The sequence below is a fragment of the Pseudonaja textilis genome, chromosome 8 (genome assembly GCF_049901715.1).
Source record: "Pseudonaja textilis isolate UNSWEBS1 chromosome 8, rPseTex1.2, whole genome shotgun sequence".
Lineage (NCBI taxonomy): Eukaryota > Metazoa > Chordata > Lepidosauria > Squamata > Elapidae > Pseudonaja > Pseudonaja textilis.
The window spans coordinates 41,554,130-41,573,013 of record NC_141997.1 but is presented as its reverse complement, the minus strand read 5'-3'; the positions used below and the strand labels follow the sequence as shown (position 1 = coordinate 41,573,013).

General features: G+C 47.1%; 3 protein-coding genes across 8 annotated transcripts in view; 1 reads left to right on the top strand and 2 right to left on the bottom strand.

Moving 5' to 3' along the window:
• Nucleotides 1-1,321: 1,321 nt before the first annotated feature.
• MZT1 (mitotic spindle organizing protein 1) lies at nucleotides 1,322-5,562 on the bottom strand. The gene is made up of 4 exons (XM_087938033.1): nucleotides 5,479-5,562; nucleotides 5,189-5,334; nucleotides 4,278-4,399; nucleotides 1,322-4,140 (listed from the first exon to the last, which is right to left on the bottom strand). The coding sequence occupies exons 1-3, from the start codon at nucleotides 5,525-5,527 to the stop codon at nucleotides 4,376-4,378; spliced, it is 219 nt and encodes a 72-aa protein (XP_087794159.1). The 5' UTR covers nucleotides 5,528-5,562; the 3' UTR covers nucleotides 1,322-4,140; nucleotides 4,278-4,375.
• Nucleotides 5,563-5,628: 66 nt separating this feature from the next.
• BORA (BORA aurora kinase A activator) lies at nucleotides 5,629-17,080 on the top strand. Of its 6 annotated transcripts, none has more exons than XM_026705321.2 (11): nucleotides 5,629-6,030; nucleotides 6,971-7,077; nucleotides 7,242-7,287; nucleotides 7,624-7,705; nucleotides 8,266-8,331; nucleotides 9,032-9,088; nucleotides 11,166-11,386; nucleotides 13,060-13,213; nucleotides 14,279-14,823; nucleotides 16,129-16,254; nucleotides 16,424-17,080. In XM_026705321.2, exons 1-11 carry the CDS (start codon nucleotides 5,881-5,883, stop codon nucleotides 16,502-16,504), a joined length of 1,635 nt encoding a protein of 544 aa, XP_026561106.2. In that variant the 5' UTR covers nucleotides 5,629-5,880; the 3' UTR covers nucleotides 16,505-17,080. The 6 variants fall into 6 exon arrangements, with proteins under 6 accessions (XP_026561106.2, XP_087794155.1, XP_087794154.1 ...); XM_026705320.2 differs by having other exon boundaries at nucleotides 5,764-6,030; nucleotides 16,421-17,080; XM_087938027.1 differs by lacking the exon at nucleotides 8,266-8,331 and having other exon boundaries at nucleotides 5,764-6,030.
• The window catches only part of DIS3 (DIS3 exosome endoribonuclease and 3'-5' exoribonuclease), a 24,689-nt gene continuing 22,881 nt past the window's right edge, over nucleotides 17,077-18,884 (bottom strand). The window contains exon 21 of the mRNA XM_026705319.2: nucleotides 17,077-18,855. Within this exon, the coding sequence (XP_026561104.2) occupies nucleotides 18,775-18,855 (81 nt within the window). The 3' untranslated portion in view covers nucleotides 17,077-18,774. The remainder of the gene's footprint in view (nucleotides 18,856-18,884) is intronic.

Genomic DNA, 18,884 nt, shown 5'->3' with positions numbered 1-18,884 from the left:
GACCCTCTAACAGATCTAGAGTAGGCAAGATGGCTAAGGAGACATTGCCTCTCAGATCCCCAGGGAGCACTTCCTTCACAAGGGTCATCATCATTAGCACCATGGACCAAACGCTTGAAGCAGGCAGGCTTACTCCTGATGAAAGGAACACATGGACATCCAGCCTTTCAGGACTGTCATCTTCTTCAGGGATATTTCAAATTATCTACATCTGTTTCGTAACTTTTATTCTCCCGTCCCTCATCCGGCGAATCTGGAAGGATAACTGCCAGAACAGATTCTGTGCTTACACACACATACAAAAGTTAGTGCAACGAAATCTTGTTATAAAGCCTTCTTTCAGCTTGGATGTCAAGGGTTGGTTGCCATCTGGTGGAACACGTTGAGAACACTAAATAGTAGTTTAGCAAATGCAGGACCTGACCATGTTTTTCAGATGCTTGTATCAAATACGATGGTTACCCTGCATGAATTTGCCAGCTTTTTATTTTGAAAACATTGAACTATCAAAAGGGTGAGGCTTGATAGCTGGGCCTACTTCTTCAGAGGCAAATAAATATTTCACAGAAGTCTACTTTTTCCAAAGTGAAAAGCTGATGAAAACATTTGTGGAAAAATATTATATTGCTCCTTTGGTTTCTTATTTCTCTGACCAGCCTCTGATCACTCACTTCTTAGAAAGGTTTTTTTTTTTTTACTGGATTGCTTGGCTATTTTTTAATGTTGCAATACTGTTTTTGAGTTTTCAATCTCCCCTTCTCCTTTTCTATATTTTAGCATCTTCTTCTGCAGTTGCCTTCCTCAACACGCACATACACGCAAAGCAGGTAACATCCTTTGGAACACAAAGTTGATTTGCAAATTACTTAGAAACTTCCATCTTTTCATCAGATCCATCAGTGTCAGAGGCATCACATAAGGACAAAAAAAAAATGCAGAAAGGTAGGACCTGACTATAATTTTCAAAGGACAGATACACATTTCAACAAAATGACACTTGTCCCAGCCATTAATGATGTAGACAAAACAGTTATGTGCACAAGGACTGCTTTTATTTACCATAAAGCAAACTCCAGTTCTTGAAATGTTTAACACTTACAGGTTCCAAAAATTATGTCGTGAAAATACATCACACTGGGGAAAACAAGGTTGTTTTCTTTCAGGCTACATTTAACAAAAGATAAACACAGAGTTTTGCCAGTATTAATAGCACACAATCCAATAAGATTAGTTTAATGGCAAGACCAACCATTTTTTTATATGAGAAAAAAAAAGTATTTAAAGCAAACATGTTTTTTTTTTTCATAAACACATTAAAAGCTTTACCTTTTTTATTTATTTATCATCTCTTTATTATTTTACAAATAAGGCAGAGAATGTATTCAACACACCTCCCTCCACCTATTTTCTCCACAACCACTACCCTATAAGCTGGGTTGAACTTAAGAGAATGATTGCCCTAAAGTCACCTAGCTGGCATTCATGGCTAAGGCAGGACTTGAACTCTTTCTAGTCTGGTGGTTTTAACCACTAGACCAAACTAGCTCTGATAATATATCTTCATCGCATATTTTTTCTTACTGGTGATTTAAGTACAACTTTCCATTTTCATTAGATGTACATTTCCCTGTGAAACTGAGAGAACAAGTCAGGGATATCTTTTGCAGCGTTTTGATGAGCTGACATTGTTTTCATAGTGTGCAATAGCCATTTGCACACTATGGCTAAGGAGCAGCATTTACAAAGCTTGATCAACAAGCACGATTGTAATAAAAGTTTGCAAGATTCTTTAGTCCAAAAGACATTGTTTCATTCAGGACCAGATTGGTTCAAAATACACTGCTGAAAAAAATAAAGGGAACACTTAAACAACACAGTGTAACTCCAAGTCAATCACACTTCAGTGACATCAAGCTGTCCACTTAGGTAGCAACACTGATTGACAATCAATTTCACATGCTGTTGTGCAAATGGAATAGACAACAGGTAGGAAGCATAGGCAGTTAGCAAGACATCCCCAATAAAGGAGTGGTTCTGCAGGTGGTGACCACAGACCACTTCTCAGTTCCTATGCTTTCTGGCTGATGGTTTGGTCACTTTTGAATGCTAGCGGTGCTTTCACTCTACTGGTAGCATGAGACGGAGTCTACAACCCACACAAATGGCTCAGGTAGTGCAGCTCATCCAGGATGGCACATCAATGCGAGCTGTGGCAAGAAGGTTTGCTGTGTCTGTCAGCATAGTGTCCAGAGCATGGAGGCGCTACCAGGAGACGTGGAGGAGGCCGTAGGAGGGCAACAACCCAGCATCAGGACCGCTACCTCCGCCTTTGTGCAAGGAGGGACAGGAGCACTGTCAGAGCCCTGCAAAATGACCTCCAGCGGGCCACAAATGTGCATGTGGCTGCTCAAACAGTCAGAAACAGACTCCATGAGGGTGGTATAAGGGCCCGACGTCCACAGGTGGGGATTGTGCTTACAGCCCAACACCGTGCAGGACCATTTGGCATTTGCCAGAGAACACCAAGATTGGCAAATTCACCATTGGCACCCTGTGCTCTTCACAGATGAAAGCAGGTCCACACTGAGCACATGTGACAAGGTCTGGAGACACCGTGGAGAATGTTCTGCTGCCTGCAACATCCTCCAGCATGACCGGTTTGGCAGTGGGTCAGTAATGTTGTGGGGTGGTATTTCTTTAGGGGGCCGCACAGCCCTCCATGTGCTCGCCCAAGGTAGCCTGACTGCCATTAGGTATGTGAGACCATATGCTGGTGCGGTTGGCCCTGGGTTCCTCCTAATGCAAGACAATGCTAGACCTCATGTGGCTGCAGTGTGTCAGCAGTTCCTGCAAGACGAAGGCATTGATGGTATGGACTGGCCCGCCCGTTCCCCAGACCTGAATTCAATTGAGCACATCTGGGACATCATGTCTCGCTCCATCCACTGACAAGTTGCACCACAGACTGTCCAGGAGTTGGGGGGTGCTTTAGTCCAGCTGTGGGAGGAGATCCCTCAGAAGATCACCTCATCAGGAGCATGCCCAGGTGTTGTAGGGAGGTCATACAGGCATGTGGAGGCCACATACACTCATTTTGACTTGTTTTAAGGACATTACATCAAAGTTGGACCAGCCTGTAGTGTTTTTTTCCACTTTAATTTTGAGTGTAACTTCAAATCCAGACCTCCATGAGTTGCTAAATTTGATTTCCATTGATAATTTTTGTGTGATTTTGTTGTCAGCACATTCAACTACGTAATGCACAAAGTATTTAATAAGAATATTTCATTCATTCAAATCTAGGGGGTCTTATTTTTGTGTTCCCTTTATTTTTTTGAGCAGTGTATATATTGTTTGGCGTAATACTATTCCAGTATTGGAGGGGCTGCCAGAAGGAAAAGGGGTGGGGTCAACTTATTTTCCAAAGCACCAGAGGGCAGGACAAGAAACAATGGATGGAAACTAATCGAGAAGCAACCTGGAATTAAGGAGAAACTTCCTAACAGTGAGGATAACTAACCAGTGGAACAGTTTGCTTTCAGAAGTTGTGGGTAGTTCGTCACCAGAGGTTTTTAAGAAGAGACTGGGTATCCACTTGTCTGAAATGGTCTAGGGCAGGGGTGACAGCTTTAAGCCTTGTGGACTTTAACTCCCAGAATTCCTTCTTCAGTCATATTAGCTCCGGGATTCTGGGAGTTGGAGTCCACAAGTCTTAAACTTGCCAAGTTTGAAGACCCTTGGTCTAGGGGCTCCTGCTTGCGCAGGGGATTTGACTAGATGATCTCCAAGCTCCCTTCCAGCTCTATTCTGATTCATTGAAAAGATGCTGTTTCAGTTTAGTTCTATTCTCGGAACTGCAACATGTAAACTTCATTCTTAACCTGAAGGTTAAATATGTTGGTGGTGCAACTGGATACATTTGAATTTGAAATTTATTTTTTGACCTTTTTTTTCACAGTATAAGCAATTGTTTTAACTACAAAACAGCCAGCAAATTGGAAATATACAGGAAATAAACCTTTAAAAATTAATCCACCGTAGTGAACTCCTTCATGAAGATGTCCATCTTCTAATGTTAAGTCCATTGGCTACATCTGAACGATAGTCAGCATTTTATCAAATATGAGGCACATGGTTCAACTGGGTCAATAAAAGAAATGTCTGTTAATACATAAGATTTTTAAAACATATGCAAGGATACAAAATGCATTTTGAAAAATAGTTGGTTATTAAGTATTTAAAAAGCACTATATTTTCTACATCTGTGAGAAACTTACACAACATCTTCAACAAAAATCTTCTAGGAATAAAAGGCAAAATCTTCTAATTCTCAGGAGCTTCATGTCAGTGAAAAAAAAAGAAATCTTCTCCTGATTTAACTTGTCATATTGTCAGCAGCCTAGGAAAAAGGATTTTGATTATACCAGGGTAGGTTCATAAGATGCTGCAAATTAATAGCAACGCATCAAACATTTATTGCAACCGTCCTGTCTAAAATGCCTGTGGAAATCATGCTGCCCAAGAGCTGCCAATTCATTGGGAAATATACCACATTTTTCAGATATAAGACACACTTTTTCCACCACCCCCAAAAAGTGAGTGGAAATGCCTGTGCGTCTTATATACGCCAAATGTTGCCGAAACCCTGCCCACCCTTCGGCCTCCACCCTTGGGCCCCTGCCTCCCAGCAATTGGCCTCCTTGCAGCAAACTGCCTGTTTCAGCTTTAGCCCTGCCTGATTAGTACAAGCCTCCGACCATCCGCTGTTTCAGGCTGCAGGGACTGCCATTGCAATAATGCACCCCATTTTCAGCCTCCACATGCCATTTTTGGCCTCTGTGCACCCCATTTTTGGACCACCCCATTCCACCCGGAATGTGCTGATCTAGAATAAAGGAAAGGGGTGCTTAAGGCTTGGGGGCAGGCAAAGAGGATCTGGGGATAATAGAGGGGCTCTTAGAGAAGGGGGGGAGGTGCCTGAGGCTTGGGGGGCAAAATGTCTGGGGCAGAGGGGATCTAGAAGAAGGGGGAGGGGTGCTGGAGGCCTATGGGGGGGGGGGCAAAGAGGGTCTGGGAATAGAGGGATTAAGGAATTGCTTCTCCGGCCTGGGATGGGGGTGGGGTGGGGGTCTCCCGGCATCCCCGCCGCCAAAGGAGCCGGCGTCACGGGCCGCCCTCTTCCCCGCACCTTCAGGGCCTCGGAGGCCTTGCGCAGCTCCCGGATGACAGCGGACAAGGCCTCCGGGTTGATGCCCTGCTCGCACAGCCGCACGCAGATGGAGAGCGTCTCGGCGTCCAGGCCGGTGTTGAGCAGCCGAGAGATCTCCATCAGCACTGTAAGAAAAAAAGAAAAAAAAAAAACGGGGATGGGGTGGGTCAGTTCGCTCCGGGGCTCGTCTGCATGGCCTCGAGGGAGCCCCGGAGGAAGAGGGTCGTCCTCCTCCCCCCCCACCGCCCCCTCCAACAGAAGAGACGCACCGTCCATCGTTTCCCTCACGGCGTTTAAGTTGCCGGAGGAGGTCGCCATGGCGGCAGCACCCGCGACCTTTCACCCGGAAGCCTAACGGAAAGAAGATTAAGTGTCGGGGGGCGGGGGAGGAGAAAAACCGACCGCGGCTACCATAGAGCGGAAAGAGAAAGAGAAGGGCGAGGGGGAGCGCCGTCCCCAGCCAATGGCGTCGCGCTCCCTTTTGAATACGGCGGCGCCTCTACCCGGAGAGGCTGCTTCGAAGGAAGGGGGCGGGGAACTCCCCCTTCCCGCGCGCCGATTGGCCGGCTGGCGCGGAGGAGTTAAAGAGCCGTCCGCCTCGGCAGGAAGCGTTGGGGCGGCAGGTCCGGGGGAAACTTACTGCGGGGGCTGCAGAGAGGAGAAGAGCTGGGATGCAACGGCGGGGGGCGCCGCCGCCGCCGCCGCCGCCCGAGACTCCCGGCCGGGTGCAGAATCCCTTCGAGAGTCCCGGCGACGTCCGCCACTTGCAGGAGCAGACCGTCTGCAGCCCCAGCGCCTTCCGAGCCGCCCCGCCCGCGGGAGTGAGTTTTTTGGGGGGAGCAGGTTGAGAGGAGGGGAGGCGGTGCTGGGACCCTGGGGGTGAGGAGGAGGAGAGGCTGGGGGGAAGGCGAGGGGCAGATGGGGAAGGAAGGAAGGGGTGCTGGGAACTTGGGGGGACAGAGAGGGTCTGGGAACAGAAGGGATCTAAGAAGATTGGGATGCTGGAGGATGGGGGACAGGGGATCCAAGAAAAATATGGGGAGCAAAGAGGGTCTGGGGACAGAAGGGAACTAAGAAGATTGGGGTGCTGGAGGATGGGGGGACAGAGAGGATCTAAGAGAAGATATGGGGTGCTGGGGGCAAAGAAGCTCTGGGGACGGATCTAAGAGAAGATTAGGGGTGCTGGAGGCTGGGGGGCAGAGAGGGTCTGGGGACGGGGGATTTAGGAGAAGGAGGTTAGGGTGCCTGAGGCTTGAGGGGAAAGATCTGGAACAGAAGATCTAGCAGAAGGGACAGGGGTGTTGTGGGTGGGGGACAAAGCATGTGGGGCAGAGGATTTCAGAGGAGGCTTTGGTGGGCAGAGGGGACCTAGGAGAAAGGAGGCCTGGGGGACAAAGTGTGTCTCAGGGCAGAGAGGAATTAAGAGAAGGTTAGGGGTGCTGAAGGCCTGGGGGGGCAAAGAGGGTCTGGGGACGGATCTAAGAGAAGATTAGGGGTGCTGGGGGCAAAGAAGGTCTGGGGACAGGGGATCTAAGAGAAGATTAGGGGTGCTGGGGGGGCAGAGAGGGTCTGGGGGCAGAGGGGATCTAAGAGAAGGAAAGGGCTGGCTTGAGGGCAAAGAAGATCCGGTGTCGAGGGGATCTGGGAGAAGGGAGATGGGTGCTGGAGGCTTGGCGGGCCAAAAGGAAATTTGGAGGCGGAGGGTGTCAGAGGAGAGGGGTTGCTTGGTTCTCCAAAAAAACCCTGAACCTGTTTCTGCAGAGCCCCGGGCGATTCATGTGGTCTATTGACGAGCTGGCCCTGATCGACCCAGTGGAGATCAACTCAGAGGACATCCATCGCCAGGCCTTCTACCTCAGCCAGACCAGGTGGAGCAGTTGGGGTGGCTGCAGGCATTGTGGGAGTCCTCCCTGACTGCCCCTCACTCAACCTTCCTTCCTGTGGGGTGGCTGCTGGTGTTGGAGGGGGTTCTTACAGTCCTTCACTTACCCTCCCTTCCTCCCTTCCTTCCTTCCTTCCTTCCTTTTCACAGGATTGACAGGGATGTCGAAGAACGGAAGCAAAGGGCCATTGAAGAGGTAACCACCATTGTCATCCTTGGTTCAAGCCAGCTGGGGTGTGTGAAATCCAGCCATTCAGTAGGATACTGCCCACGAAGCTTTCCTTGCCTGCTGTGACCTTCAAAGGTCCCCTGAACAATAAGTGGACTTGAGGATGCTCAGGAAATTAAAACCTTGTCTGGTGCTCAGTCCGTTTCAAAGGAAGCAGTTTCAAATCTGCTCAGTGTTGGAACCAGCATCAGTTTAATGCAGGAAAATACTTTGCCATTTTCTTCTTGAACCTCTACAGTCTGGGATTGTCCCCTGCAAAACGGGGTGCATGTCATTAATATGCATCCTATCCTCCTTTCCTAGTTTTTCACCAAAAGCACCATTGTCCCATCGCCCTGGACCAATCCCATCGGGAAACAGGATTCTCAGCTGAATTCAACCAGATGTAAGTAGCAGCTTCTGTTCTGGAGGCAGGAAGGTTCACTTGCAAGCTGTATTGTTCAGGCCTGGGATGCAAATGGTTGGTTTCTAGGATCTCCAGCAGACAAGGCTTAACAAGTAGGAAAGGAGGCTTAAAATAACTTTATTGTCACTTTGAATCTATGCTAATTGGCATACATTAAAATGAAATCTGGTTGCACACAGGCTGTTCTATGTGCTTCTGAGTCCATCCTTGCTAAGCTAAAGGGGGGAAAAAAACTTTGCATATTCCAAGAAAAAAATAATTTTTTTCTCTCTGTTCATAATCTTAAACTCCAGTGGGGATTGTTGCTGTTGGCTTAAATTGCAATAATTAAAATTAGTTTGAGCTATTGTTTGTGTATTTCCTCCGTGTTTGGTGGATGGATGGATCGATTCTACGAGTCGAACCGTTTGCTCAAACCTGACTGCCAAAATGTGAAGGGGAAGGGAGCGTTTTCCCGTTATGGCCAAACAGAGGCAATGCCCTTTTATGCTTTCCTTGTCGATATTCCAGCTGTTCACTAAGAACTCCATAAATTGCAGGTGTGGAACTCAACGATGTTTCGCCCGTCGGCAGAGAAATAGTCATGCAGCCTGGGAAAAATAATGGTTTGTATGAGAACTTTCAGGGAGAGAGTAAACTTGGTGTACAAAGAGATCTTCATGCATTTCTGTAGGGAGATGCGTGTACTGATGGTCCTTGACTTATGACTGATCCCTTAGCGACTATTGAAATTCCTAATGGACCTCCTGAGTTACCTACTTATAACCCAGATGTGAAGTTCTGACGGTTGCCCCCTTCCCCCTGCAGTCAACGTGCCCACCCTTCTGGTACTTGGCAACTAGGAGACGTGGCCACTTGCAGTCTCCCGTGGTCATCTGACCACGTTTTACGACCGTTTTGCTTGGTTCCTTTCAGTTTCAGCAAAACAAAATGGTTTTACAACCGTCATGACATGTTATGACCACGATGGGCAGGCTCCAATATGGCCATAACTCAAGGACTACCAGTAGAGAAGAAGGAAGCTTGTGTTGCTTCATCCTCCTGGCATCGTGACTAGGGGCAAAAACCTTTGCAGTCCAGCCTGGGTGGGGTTTTGTGGGAGGCCGTTTTCTGTCTAGTGTTACAGCCTTTGAGTTCCCATTCAGGTCTTTATCAGGCTAGCCCTGCTCTGGGTCTGACAAATGCATCCCAGCTTGTTCCAAATGCAGCCTTGGAAATGTTGCTGTTTTACTGTGAAGAGACTTTAACCAGAGGGGTTTTTTAAATGCTTTATGATGCAGCTTTGCTCTACTCTTGTTTTTCCAGTTGCTTGTCAGACTGTGTTATCTCTGCCTGTGGATTTTGATTTGGAAAAGATACTGGGTAAGTAACTGGTAAAATAAGTCTGCTGCTCTGTAGGGTCTCTTATAACTGTCTAAACCGGACGGGAGAAGTTGAAAGAATTACCCCCAAAGGCGTAGGATCAAAGGAAAGGATCACAATGTAAGACGAGTCTTGAGAGGTTGTGTAAAGACCAGAGGTGGGATTCTACCGGTTTTGGACAGGCCTGTTTCTAGCTTCCGGTGGGCCTCCAGAACCCGGGAGGGGCCATTTTTGCCCTCCCAGAGGCCTGGGGAAAGCCTCTGAACCCTTGGGAGGGTGAAAAACGGCCCTCCCATAAGTTCCAATTGGCCACGCCCACCCAGCAACCCGTTGCTTGGATTTTTAGATTTTTTGGTAAAGACACAAAACAACTGAGGGTGAGGGTTTGAGCTTGTGGGTTGGTTTATGAACGTTTTGTTATCAGGCTAGGTATCATCTTCAGCAGACTATGGGATATCAGTGTCCACATTCTTCTGTTTATCCTCATCCTACACCCGAGCCCCAGATGTTCACCACTGTTGCAAAACACGAAAGAACTTGGTGTGATTTGTGGCTGCTCCTTGTTCCTCCTCTTTGCAGTTTTTCTGAGTGAGGGTGGAAGACAGAGAAACATGTCCATCCGGGCCCACAAGTTTCAAAATTCCCCCAAAAGGGCGCGAATCCAAAAGAGTCCCTTGTGATTTGTGCTCTCTCCTCCTTTGACCTTGTGCAAAGCATAAATAGTCAGATAGGGTTTACCTCAGGGTAGATTTGATTTATATCAAGTCGATTTAAATCACCAGTAGAAAGGCTTGATATAAATCAACTTGATCTAAATCCTAATTTTTAAAGAGCAACTGTCATCTCTGCCCCGCAGTGGCTCTTCCTCCTGTCACCCACTGTTGACTCGCCGACAGTCCCATTCACTTTAATGGGATGGTTGGTGATTTGGCAGTGACATAAGGTGAGGACCATGGTGAGCAGAAGGTGAGTGGATGCCTGCTAACAGGCGCTGCCATGATAGATCTGAAATGACAGGTGCTCTTTAATATATTTATAAGCTGCTTAGAAAGTTTCACTTTCATTTTTACTGCTTGCCCTTCCTCCTCATCCTCAGGGCCTTGGTACAGTTTTATTTCTCCTCAAACAATCATACAGTGAACATAGATTTGCAAAACAATGGGATAAAGGAATATTCCTGAACTTTGCTTTTTGATTTACCTCACGGTTACTGGGAAATTGTGCGTGAATGCATCAACGCAGTGCATTGTTATCTCAGCTTGCAGAGCTCGGACTCATCGAATGAGTTTGCCAAAAATGTAAACATTGCAGAATATACAGCCTCAAGCTACATAACTTAAGCTCCATTACAAGCTGAATAAACTAAAATATTAATGTATATTAAATAGAAAAATATCTTTTACTCCAAAAGCATTTTATTAAATGTAATAATAAAAAAACCAACTAAAAATCCATTATTTTTATTTTTAAAATAGAATTTTATCCACCCCGGTGTCAGGTTCCAAGCAATGCAACCATTATAAAAGGAACAATTCCTCAAAGAATAAGTTCATTTAGATACACCATCTTGGCACTAACTTGTGGAAAGCCAGTACTGAAAGTTTCCTGGCTTTCCATGTCACTATAACGAGAATTTTCTCAAATTTTCCAAAACAATTTGTCGCATTGTCCAATCAGGATGTGAGATGGTTTCCAGGCAACTTCGCTCGTCCTTCCTTTGGCCAGTCAGCCATTGGAGTGCAGCTGACTCATCGTCCAGCTATGTTTTGGCTGGAACTCCATCCACCTCAGCTCTTCCCCCTTCCCACTCTCAAGTGCAGGGGGGTCTTCAAACTTGACAGCTTTAAGACTTGTGGACTTCAACTCCCAGAATTCCTCCTCTAGTCATGTCAGCTCAGGAATTCTGGGGGGTTGAAGTCCACAAGTCTTAAACTTGCCAAGGTTGAAGAGCCTTGCTCAAGTGTGTCAAACTGAATTTATATAATTTCACCATCTAACCAAATTCAGGCTTGAAGGAAGGAAACTTGAGTCCCCAATCGTGACGGCTATGTGTGCCATCTCACGTCCTCTTCCTCAGGTGACTATTTCAAAGCCGATGAATCAGCTGACCAGTCGCAGGAAAGCCTGAGCTCTTCCTCCTTGAGGAGGAAGCTCTTTCTGGATGAAAACGGCAGCCTCTCCTCCGAGAACTTCCCCCCTTCTCCCAGCCTGCGTAATGGTCCAGCTTCCCTGGGCGTCCTCTGTTCCATCGACCTCTCTCCAGTCCGCTGCAGGAGCCCTCTGAGTTCTTCCAGCTCAGTGAGTAGCTCATCCTGGAAATGTTGATTGTGGCAGGACAAGATGAGGTCAGCAGGTTATGGACCGAAGAGCCAAAGATATCCCTCATGGGAAACTGTACCCTCACTGCTTTCTGCAGATTGTCTTGGCTTTGTGGGGTGGGATGTCAGAGGGATGAGTGCCGAAAGATGGGAGGGTGCTGGTTTCCCTGGTGTTGATTTAGATGCTGTCAGTAATCCTACTCAGCCATCTAGCAAAGAAAGACTCCCGGCCGTTTGTATACTTTACTGAAGCTTAAATGGATTCAGGAGTTGCTTAAGACAAATTGGAGGTTTTCCCATCCAAACAGTACAAAGTTAAATTTTTATGAGCCGCGGTAGCGCAGTGGTTAGAGTGCGGTACTGCAGGCCACTTCTGACTGCCGGCTGCCTGCAATTTGGCAGGTGGAATCCCACCAGGCTCAAGGTTGACTCAGCCTTCCATCCTTCCGAGGTGGGTAAAATGAGGACCCAGATTATTGGGGACAAGAGGCTGACTCCGTACACTGCTTAAGAGAGGGCTGTAAAGCACTATAAAGCAGTATATAAGTTGGGTGCCGAAGTGGATTTCTTTGAGGGCCGGATCAGCATTGTGTAGCTTTGTAGCTCCGTGAGCCAGTGGGGGGCGGGTGGGGAGAACAGAGGAAGGAAGTGGGACAGCCGCCTCCTGCAGCACTTTACTGGCCAAAATGGGGGGCTTTTATTGAGGTAATTCCCCGTTAGGAATATTATTTGCTGCGTACACAGGGAGACGTAGTGAGAGTAGTGAATAATAACACACACACACACCACACAGCCATGCTGTATAGTAAAATAGGTTTTTACTTCCAGTAAAACGGTTAAGCAAAGTTCAACAAAACAGTCCAAGTCATTCACGGTTAAAGCAGTCAGTTTTTAGTCCAGGGATAATCCAATAACGAAGTCCGGTATCAAAAAACAGTTCAGTAACAGACTTACATCAAATCCAAGAAGAACTGATCAGTCAATAGGGAAAAATGTAGGAACGGCAACACTCTCAGCAACACCAGAACAGAACAACCGAGGTTTCTGGCTCCATCTTATGGCTGTTTGAGGAACCACACCCAATTACAGTTTTAGCATTCCCTTAAAGAGGCAGTATTAAAATGTCCTGGTTTATATATTTTCCAACCCAAATGTTAGGTGACTTACATTCCTAACAGCTTCCGGAGGTCCCCATGCACCCCATTTTTGGCTAGCAAAGTGCTGCGGAAGGCCAAAAACGGGCTGTGGGGGAGCTGCGTGCGGCCCGGTTTAGCCGGCAGAGGCAACGAGGGCCAGTCCTTTGATATTTCCAGGCCGGCTTCGCGGATCAGATTTAAGCCCACTGACTTTGATAGCCCTGGTCTAAGTGCTATTGCTGTTATCTGTATCCCGTTATCTGTAAATTAGGTGCTTATATCCCAGCTCTGCCTATCGCTAGTTGACCTTGGCTAGCTGAAGCTTCTCATGAGGGCCAGCTGCGCTTCCATCCCTCCCCCCACTCCACTTTTTTTCCTTGCGTTCCGATCCTTCCCTCTCCCCATTTGCAACTGTCAGGCTGTCAGCTCATGAAGCTTGAGTTAGGAGAGACGCAACCGCGACCGATGCCTTCTGTGGCTCGCTCTTAATGGGAATCTCTTGTCTTGCGCTTGAAAGGGCCACCTCTCGTCCAGCCCCATCCAGGGGAATGCCAGGGCATACAGTTTGGGCAGCCTTCCCAGTCCTTCCTTGACACACAGGAGTCCGGCAAATCTGGCGTCGCCCAGTTTCTCTCCCGTTGGCATCCAGCTAAGGAAGACTCCACTGGCAGGTACGTAGAGGCCTCTTGCTGGGACCTGAAGGAGGATCTTCATCCAGGGGTCCAGATGGGACCGGTTTGGAAGCTCTTCTTAAATCTTTAGGGAGTCCACAGTGCCCCCTGCTGTCCAAAGTGTTCCCAGCCCTGCTTCCTATTAGCATATGGCTGTTTGATCCAGAGGGTGGGGTGCCTTCGAGGCCAACCTTTCGATTTAATGTCTGTGGAGATTCTCAGTCATCCAGGTCATGGTTGCCTCCGATGTGCTTTTTCAACAGGCGACTGGACTTTCTGGTTGCACTTCTCATCCAAGAAGCTTCATCAGTTCTAACAGGAAACCTGAGTCAACCTTGAGCCTGGTGGGATTTGATCTGCCAAATTGTGGTAGGAGCAGCTTGCAGTACTGCACTCTAACCACTGCGCCACTGAGGCTCCGGTAGATGCCACGGAAGATGTTTCTCTTCTCATCCAAGAAGGTTCGTCAGTTCTGACTGGGCGGTGAAGGGCGGGGGAATGGAAGGGTTTAATTCTGTCAGAAACAATCCTTCCATCTCCCCGCTGCCCAAACTTCTAGTCAGAACTGGATGATATAGAGCATTTGATGTAGCATTAGAAGAATTTCTATGGAGATTCTCAATCATCCAGGTCAAGGGTCTTCAAACTTGACAGGTTTAAGACTTGTGGACTTCAACTCCTAGAATTACTGAGTTAACATGAACCGGAGGAGGAATTCTGGGAGTTGAAGTCCACAAGTCTTAAACCTGTCAAGTTTGAAGGCCCGTGATCCAGGTCATGGTTGTCCCAAAGACAATCTCCCCCTCCCTCCCCGTTAGAACTGATGAAGCTGTTCGGATGAGTAGTGAAATGTCTTTTTCCTCAAAGACGTTAACCCAGTTGCCTTTTGAAAAAGCACGGTTGAGACCATCCTCACTCAGGCATCCTTAAAGGAGCAGTCTGTCCCGTCCTGTCCCCCTCCGTTAGTAGAAGGGTCCAGCAACCTTATCAAGAGGACAGTTGGTTCTGCACGCTTGGCATATTCTCCCGCTGACCTTTTCCTCCTTTTCTCCACCAACAACGCAGATCAAAGGCAGTTCACGTTTCGCTCGCCGGATCTGCCTTCCGTTCCCAACGTCTGCCGTCAAGCTCCCGCCAGCAGCAGGAGTCCCTACGTGGAATACTCTCCGTTAAGGAGTCACTCGCCCATGAGGCTCCTCTCCTGCCGGGGCGCCACGCTGTATCAGAGCTCCTTCCTTCGCCTCCCTTGCACCCCGGAGAACTTCCCGGAAGAGCTGGCGGAAGCAGCCGAGGCCATATCGGCCGGGAGTCCCAGGGCGGGCCTGACCCCGATAGACGTCCCATCGGCGGGGTCTCCCTTGGAAATAGCTGCTGAGTCTCTCTCACCAGAGACCCCCGAAGGAGTGGCGCTCAGGCCCGGCTTGGAGTCTCCCGGGGAGAAACGGACGGTGGAAATTGCTGATCCGGAGATGCTGGATGAGAACTCGGTGAAGGGGTTGTCTGAATGCGACAGAGGGGCCGTGACTGGACTGAGCTTAGAGGGGTCTTGCATCTGCATGGCTCCTTTGGCAGAAAGCAGTGTTTCCCCCTGTGAGAGCAGCAGTCTGCAGGTGAGAGTCAGCCCAGGGCTCAAGGAGCTCTGGCCCCAAACATCCCACCCGCCCCCTCCCATTTCAGGCTGAACCAAGGAGTTGAGCAGAGGAGGTGGGGGAATAGAAAAGGATGAGAGCAGGCTGGGTTTTGGCCAGGCCAAGTTCTAGGCCAAGGGTGTCAAACTGGATTTGTTTGAGGGCTGGATCAGCGTTAAAAGTCCTCCGTGGGGAGCGGACGGACACCGCCTGCACCAGCCTGCCGGCCAAGATGGAACACAGGGGGGCTGCGCGAGGCCCCTCCTTGCTGACCGTTTTTGGCCTCCATGGCCTACTGCAACACAGTTTTTTGGCTGGCAGTGTGTGGCTGGGGACAGCCAAGAGCCTGGGTGGGTAGGTGAACCGGTTCAGTGTCAGCTGCTCTTCTGAACAACCGGTTCGATAGAACCGGGCGGAACTGGTAGCATCCCACCCGAAAATAAACCTAGCAAGCCTCCTGTGGTTAGGGCATCTTTATTTTATTTCTCAAGTTTGGATGCCGACCACCTCTTCCCCTGGAAGGAACTTCCACAGGAGCGATAAAATCCCACCTTTTTACAGTCCTGACATTGCTGAAAAGCGTTGTGGGTGCCATGGTGGAGGGGGAAGATCCGTCTTCCCAGAAATTGCCCAATTTCCAGCTGCCTCTCCTTGCCAGGTGCACAACCTATGTCGAGTTATACCGGGAGGTGTTGGAGACATCCTTGCACATACGGGTAGTCCTCGACTTACATCAGTTCATTTAGTGACCTTTCAAAGTTACACCACCAAAAGAAGTGATTTATGAGCAGTTTTCACATGACTGTCGTAGCAGCCCCACGATTACGTGATCAAAATCCGGAAGCTTGGCAACTGGCATGTATTGATGACGGTTTCAGTGTCCCGGAGTCATGTGATCCCCTTTTGCAAACTTCTGACAAGCCAAGTCAACGGGGGGAGGTGGGGGAGCCAGATTCACTTAACAACCATGTTACTAGCTTAACAAGCGCTGCGATTAATAACGACAAGGTCGTAAAAGGAAGCTCGCTTAACCTTCACTTAGCAATATAAATTTTGGGCTCAATTGTTATAAGTCAAGGACTATCTACTAGACCTAGGCACCTCAGGGGCTTTAAAAAAGGAGGGGTTGGTTTTTCCTGGAATTGGGTTTCTCAGTTGGTGATCCATCCCCTCATCCCCTACCAAGAACTGTAGAATTGTGGAGCTGGAAGAGCCTGGAAGATGATGTTCTACTGCTCCTGTTAGTGTTGGGATAATTATTTCTATGCCCTGGTTTCTTTTTGATAGATGGACAGTGGTTACAATACCCAGGCTTACACCAGCAGTCTCATGGATACAGCTGGAGGCGAGCTCAGCTACAGAGAGCATGGCACAGTTGAGGCTCAGAGGAAAATCCATGTTTTCAGAATGAAGGTAGGTGGTTCCAGGCTCGTCTTCAAAAGAAGACAGCACCTTCAGCCTTCTAAGCCCTGGCTTGGGGAAGAAATTGAGGAATAGTCATGGGAAGCCTGTGCAAAGGTTGAGATAGCTAATGGCCAATCTTTGGGGTCTTTTTCCTCCCTCCCCCCCATCCCCCAAGCAGGGAAAATCAAAATCTGGATACTGGGCTGAAAACGCTTGTCAATCCAGCAGCCTCTTCTTGGAAGTGCCTTTGCCAAAATGATCTGAGCTGGCATAGATCTGCTGCTAACTGGGATTGAGAAAGAGAGACCATCCACCAAAGCTGAATGCCGATTCTGACAGATAACACTGACATTGGACTGGTACAACTGGCTTCCTGCAGCTGACGGGAAATTGAACCCAAAGATGATCTGCCTGGCCATAACCACCAAGGTGGCACTGGGATGTTGTGGGCTACATTTGTACACTTGGATTCTCACAAGGACTCAGTTGGGGGTAGAACGCTGCCACGTCTCTTCGACATGCATTGATCCTTGGTCTACCCAGGTACAGCCAGATGTTTCTTAATGTGGCAATCATAGGCTTATTTCACCAGGCAGGGGCTTCCCTTGCAGGAGTATTGCCAACATACCAATACGGATGCCCCGGTCTTAAATTTAAGGGGAAGTTTGGGATTAGACGTCAACAACATGCCAAATGGTGTGGCAGAGCAACAAGGGGTTACCTTGTTTTCTGTGCAAATCAATAGCATTTGTTTAAAAGGAATCTCTTTCGCGTCTTGATTACGCTAATCGTATCGGAGACGGAATGAATTTTTAAATAAAGTGGTTGTGCTTTTTCCCGTTTTTCGAAGTTTATATTACCAATGAATGCAAAATAGAACGACGTCCGTTTCAACAGGAGGCCAGAAAACATTCTTTGTTAGAATAAACCAACCTTTTGCACAAAAAGAAAAACAAACGTTCTGCCCAATCATTTTTTTTTTTCCCTCAATACTGGACTGGAATTGTGTTTCATCATTAAAAAAAAAAAAAAAAACTTGATACGTTTAAGGTAACGGTGGTCTCTCTGCCCAATTTGTTATACTCGCGGAAAAGTCCACATTAGTAGCTTAGATTGCTTTTGTTCTTGGTTGTTGTTTTTTAACAAGTACTGTGGTTCTGTACAATAAGGAAACATCCTTCCCCCCTTTTCTATTAAAGCGGCCACCTTAGATTGGCTAGTGCCAAGATAGAAGCCAAAGAATGGCTTGACTTCGTTTTGTTTTAACCTTTACAGGAACTACTGAACGCATGTACAAAATCCTAAATCTCAATCTCTGTATTTAATAAATTGCCATAACGTTATCTTTTCCTGTCCCGAAGGTGCCTTTTTTTTCAAGAGGCAACTGGACACTCTGTTTTTTCTCTGAAGGCGTTTCGCTTCTCATCCAAGAAGCTTCTTCAATTGAAGAGCGAAATGTCTTCAGAGCAAAACCAGAAACTCCACGTGCCTCTTGGAAAAAGCACCTCTTGGACAATCATGACCTGGATGACTGAGAATTTCCATAGACAGGTTATCTTTTGCTATATTTCAGCCTTGCTGCAATGGCAAGGTTGCTGGGGATCTCGGCAATAGAGAAGGCACTTCTCCATTTAACTTCACTTTAACTTTTCTTCCTTGGCTGTTTAATCCGTCCCTCCCTAATTAGCTGGGAACTGGATTTTTTTTACAGTGCTCATTAAATAAGTTAAGTAACTAGGGATTGGTAATTTTATCTGTTTAACAAGAGGGGTGCAGATTGGAAAACTCGAAGCACAAATTGTGAATCTGAAGCTTACAAGTTTAACTGTCGACCCTCTGGGGATTATATTCCTTCCAATTCATCTGCTCAGCTTGTTTTCTTGTAGAAAAATGGAAGCAGGTGCTCTTCTTAAAATAGCTGTATCTGGCAGTAGCATCATATCACAAATATTTCAATCATCATCAAGTATCTCCATATGGTGGTGGTGATGGGGAAAAACCTCATCTGGAGCCTGGAAAATGTGAAAGTTACCATGGCTTTTCCTGGCTGCTTTCTGCTTCTGATATGTGATCATTATCAATCCTATTTATCATTTTCTTATACCAGGTTTTCCTTTTTTTAAAAAAAAAGATAGGCCAAGGAACCGAAAAATAGTTTGAAAGATTTGAGAACCAAGGTTTCAATGACGAATTAAAAAGGTCCATCCAAATGAAAAAGCTGGAATGCAGTTCTAAATTCACAAAACCTCTGTATTTACTTTCCTTTGACACAGAAATTTTAAAATATTCTGTACTTTCCTGTTTCTGGAGAAAAACCCATAAATTTAGTTTTGGTTGGATTCTTTAATAAGATACATGAACAGCAGCACGCAATTGTATTATTTATCAGGGGTGGTTTTAAAAATGGGCAAATGTTAATCCATTTCTTTAAAAGTCTTTTCTACAAGTATAAAAAAGATCATCCTTCCCCCCCAATCAAATATAATTCATCTCCCAACCAAATAACATCCATTCATTTCTAAAACGAAGTTACTTTTTCAGTTTCTTCTTTTTCATTTCTGGTTCTTCGTTAGCACTTGACTGTGTAGCATCGCTGGAATAGCCTAATATCTGAAAAATAAGAAAATCATGTCAGAGGT

What these genes read in the sequence shown, in the direction of transcription:
- BORA (XM_026705320.2), top strand. Translation starts at nt 5,881, where the DNA reads ATGCAACGGCGGGGGGCGCCGCCGCCGCCGCCGCCGCCCGAGACTCCC. An exon ending in CTCTGAGTTCTTCCAGCTCA is followed by an intron (nt 11,387 to 13,059) that starts GTGAGTAGCTCA and finishes TGCGCTTGAAAG; the next exon opens with GGCCACCTCTCGTCCAGCCC. An exon ending in GTGAGAGCAGCAGTCTGCAG is followed by an intron (nt 14,824 to 16,128) that starts GTGAGAGTCAGC and finishes TCTTTTTGATAG; the next exon opens with ATGGACAGTGGTTACAATAC.
- MZT1 (XM_087938033.1), bottom strand. Translation starts at nt 5,527, where the DNA reads ATGGCGACCTCCTCCGGCAACTTAAACGCCGTGAGGGAAACGATGGAC. An exon ending in CGTGAGGGAAACGATGGACG is followed by an intron (nt 5,335 to 5,478) that starts GTGCGTCTCTTC and finishes TTTTTCTTACAG; the next exon opens with TGCTGATGGAGATCTCTCGG. An exon ending in AGGCCTCCGAGGCCCTGAAG is followed by an intron (nt 4,400 to 5,188) that starts GTGCGGGGAAGA and finishes CCTTTTTCCTAG; the next exon opens with GCTGCTGACAATATGACAAG.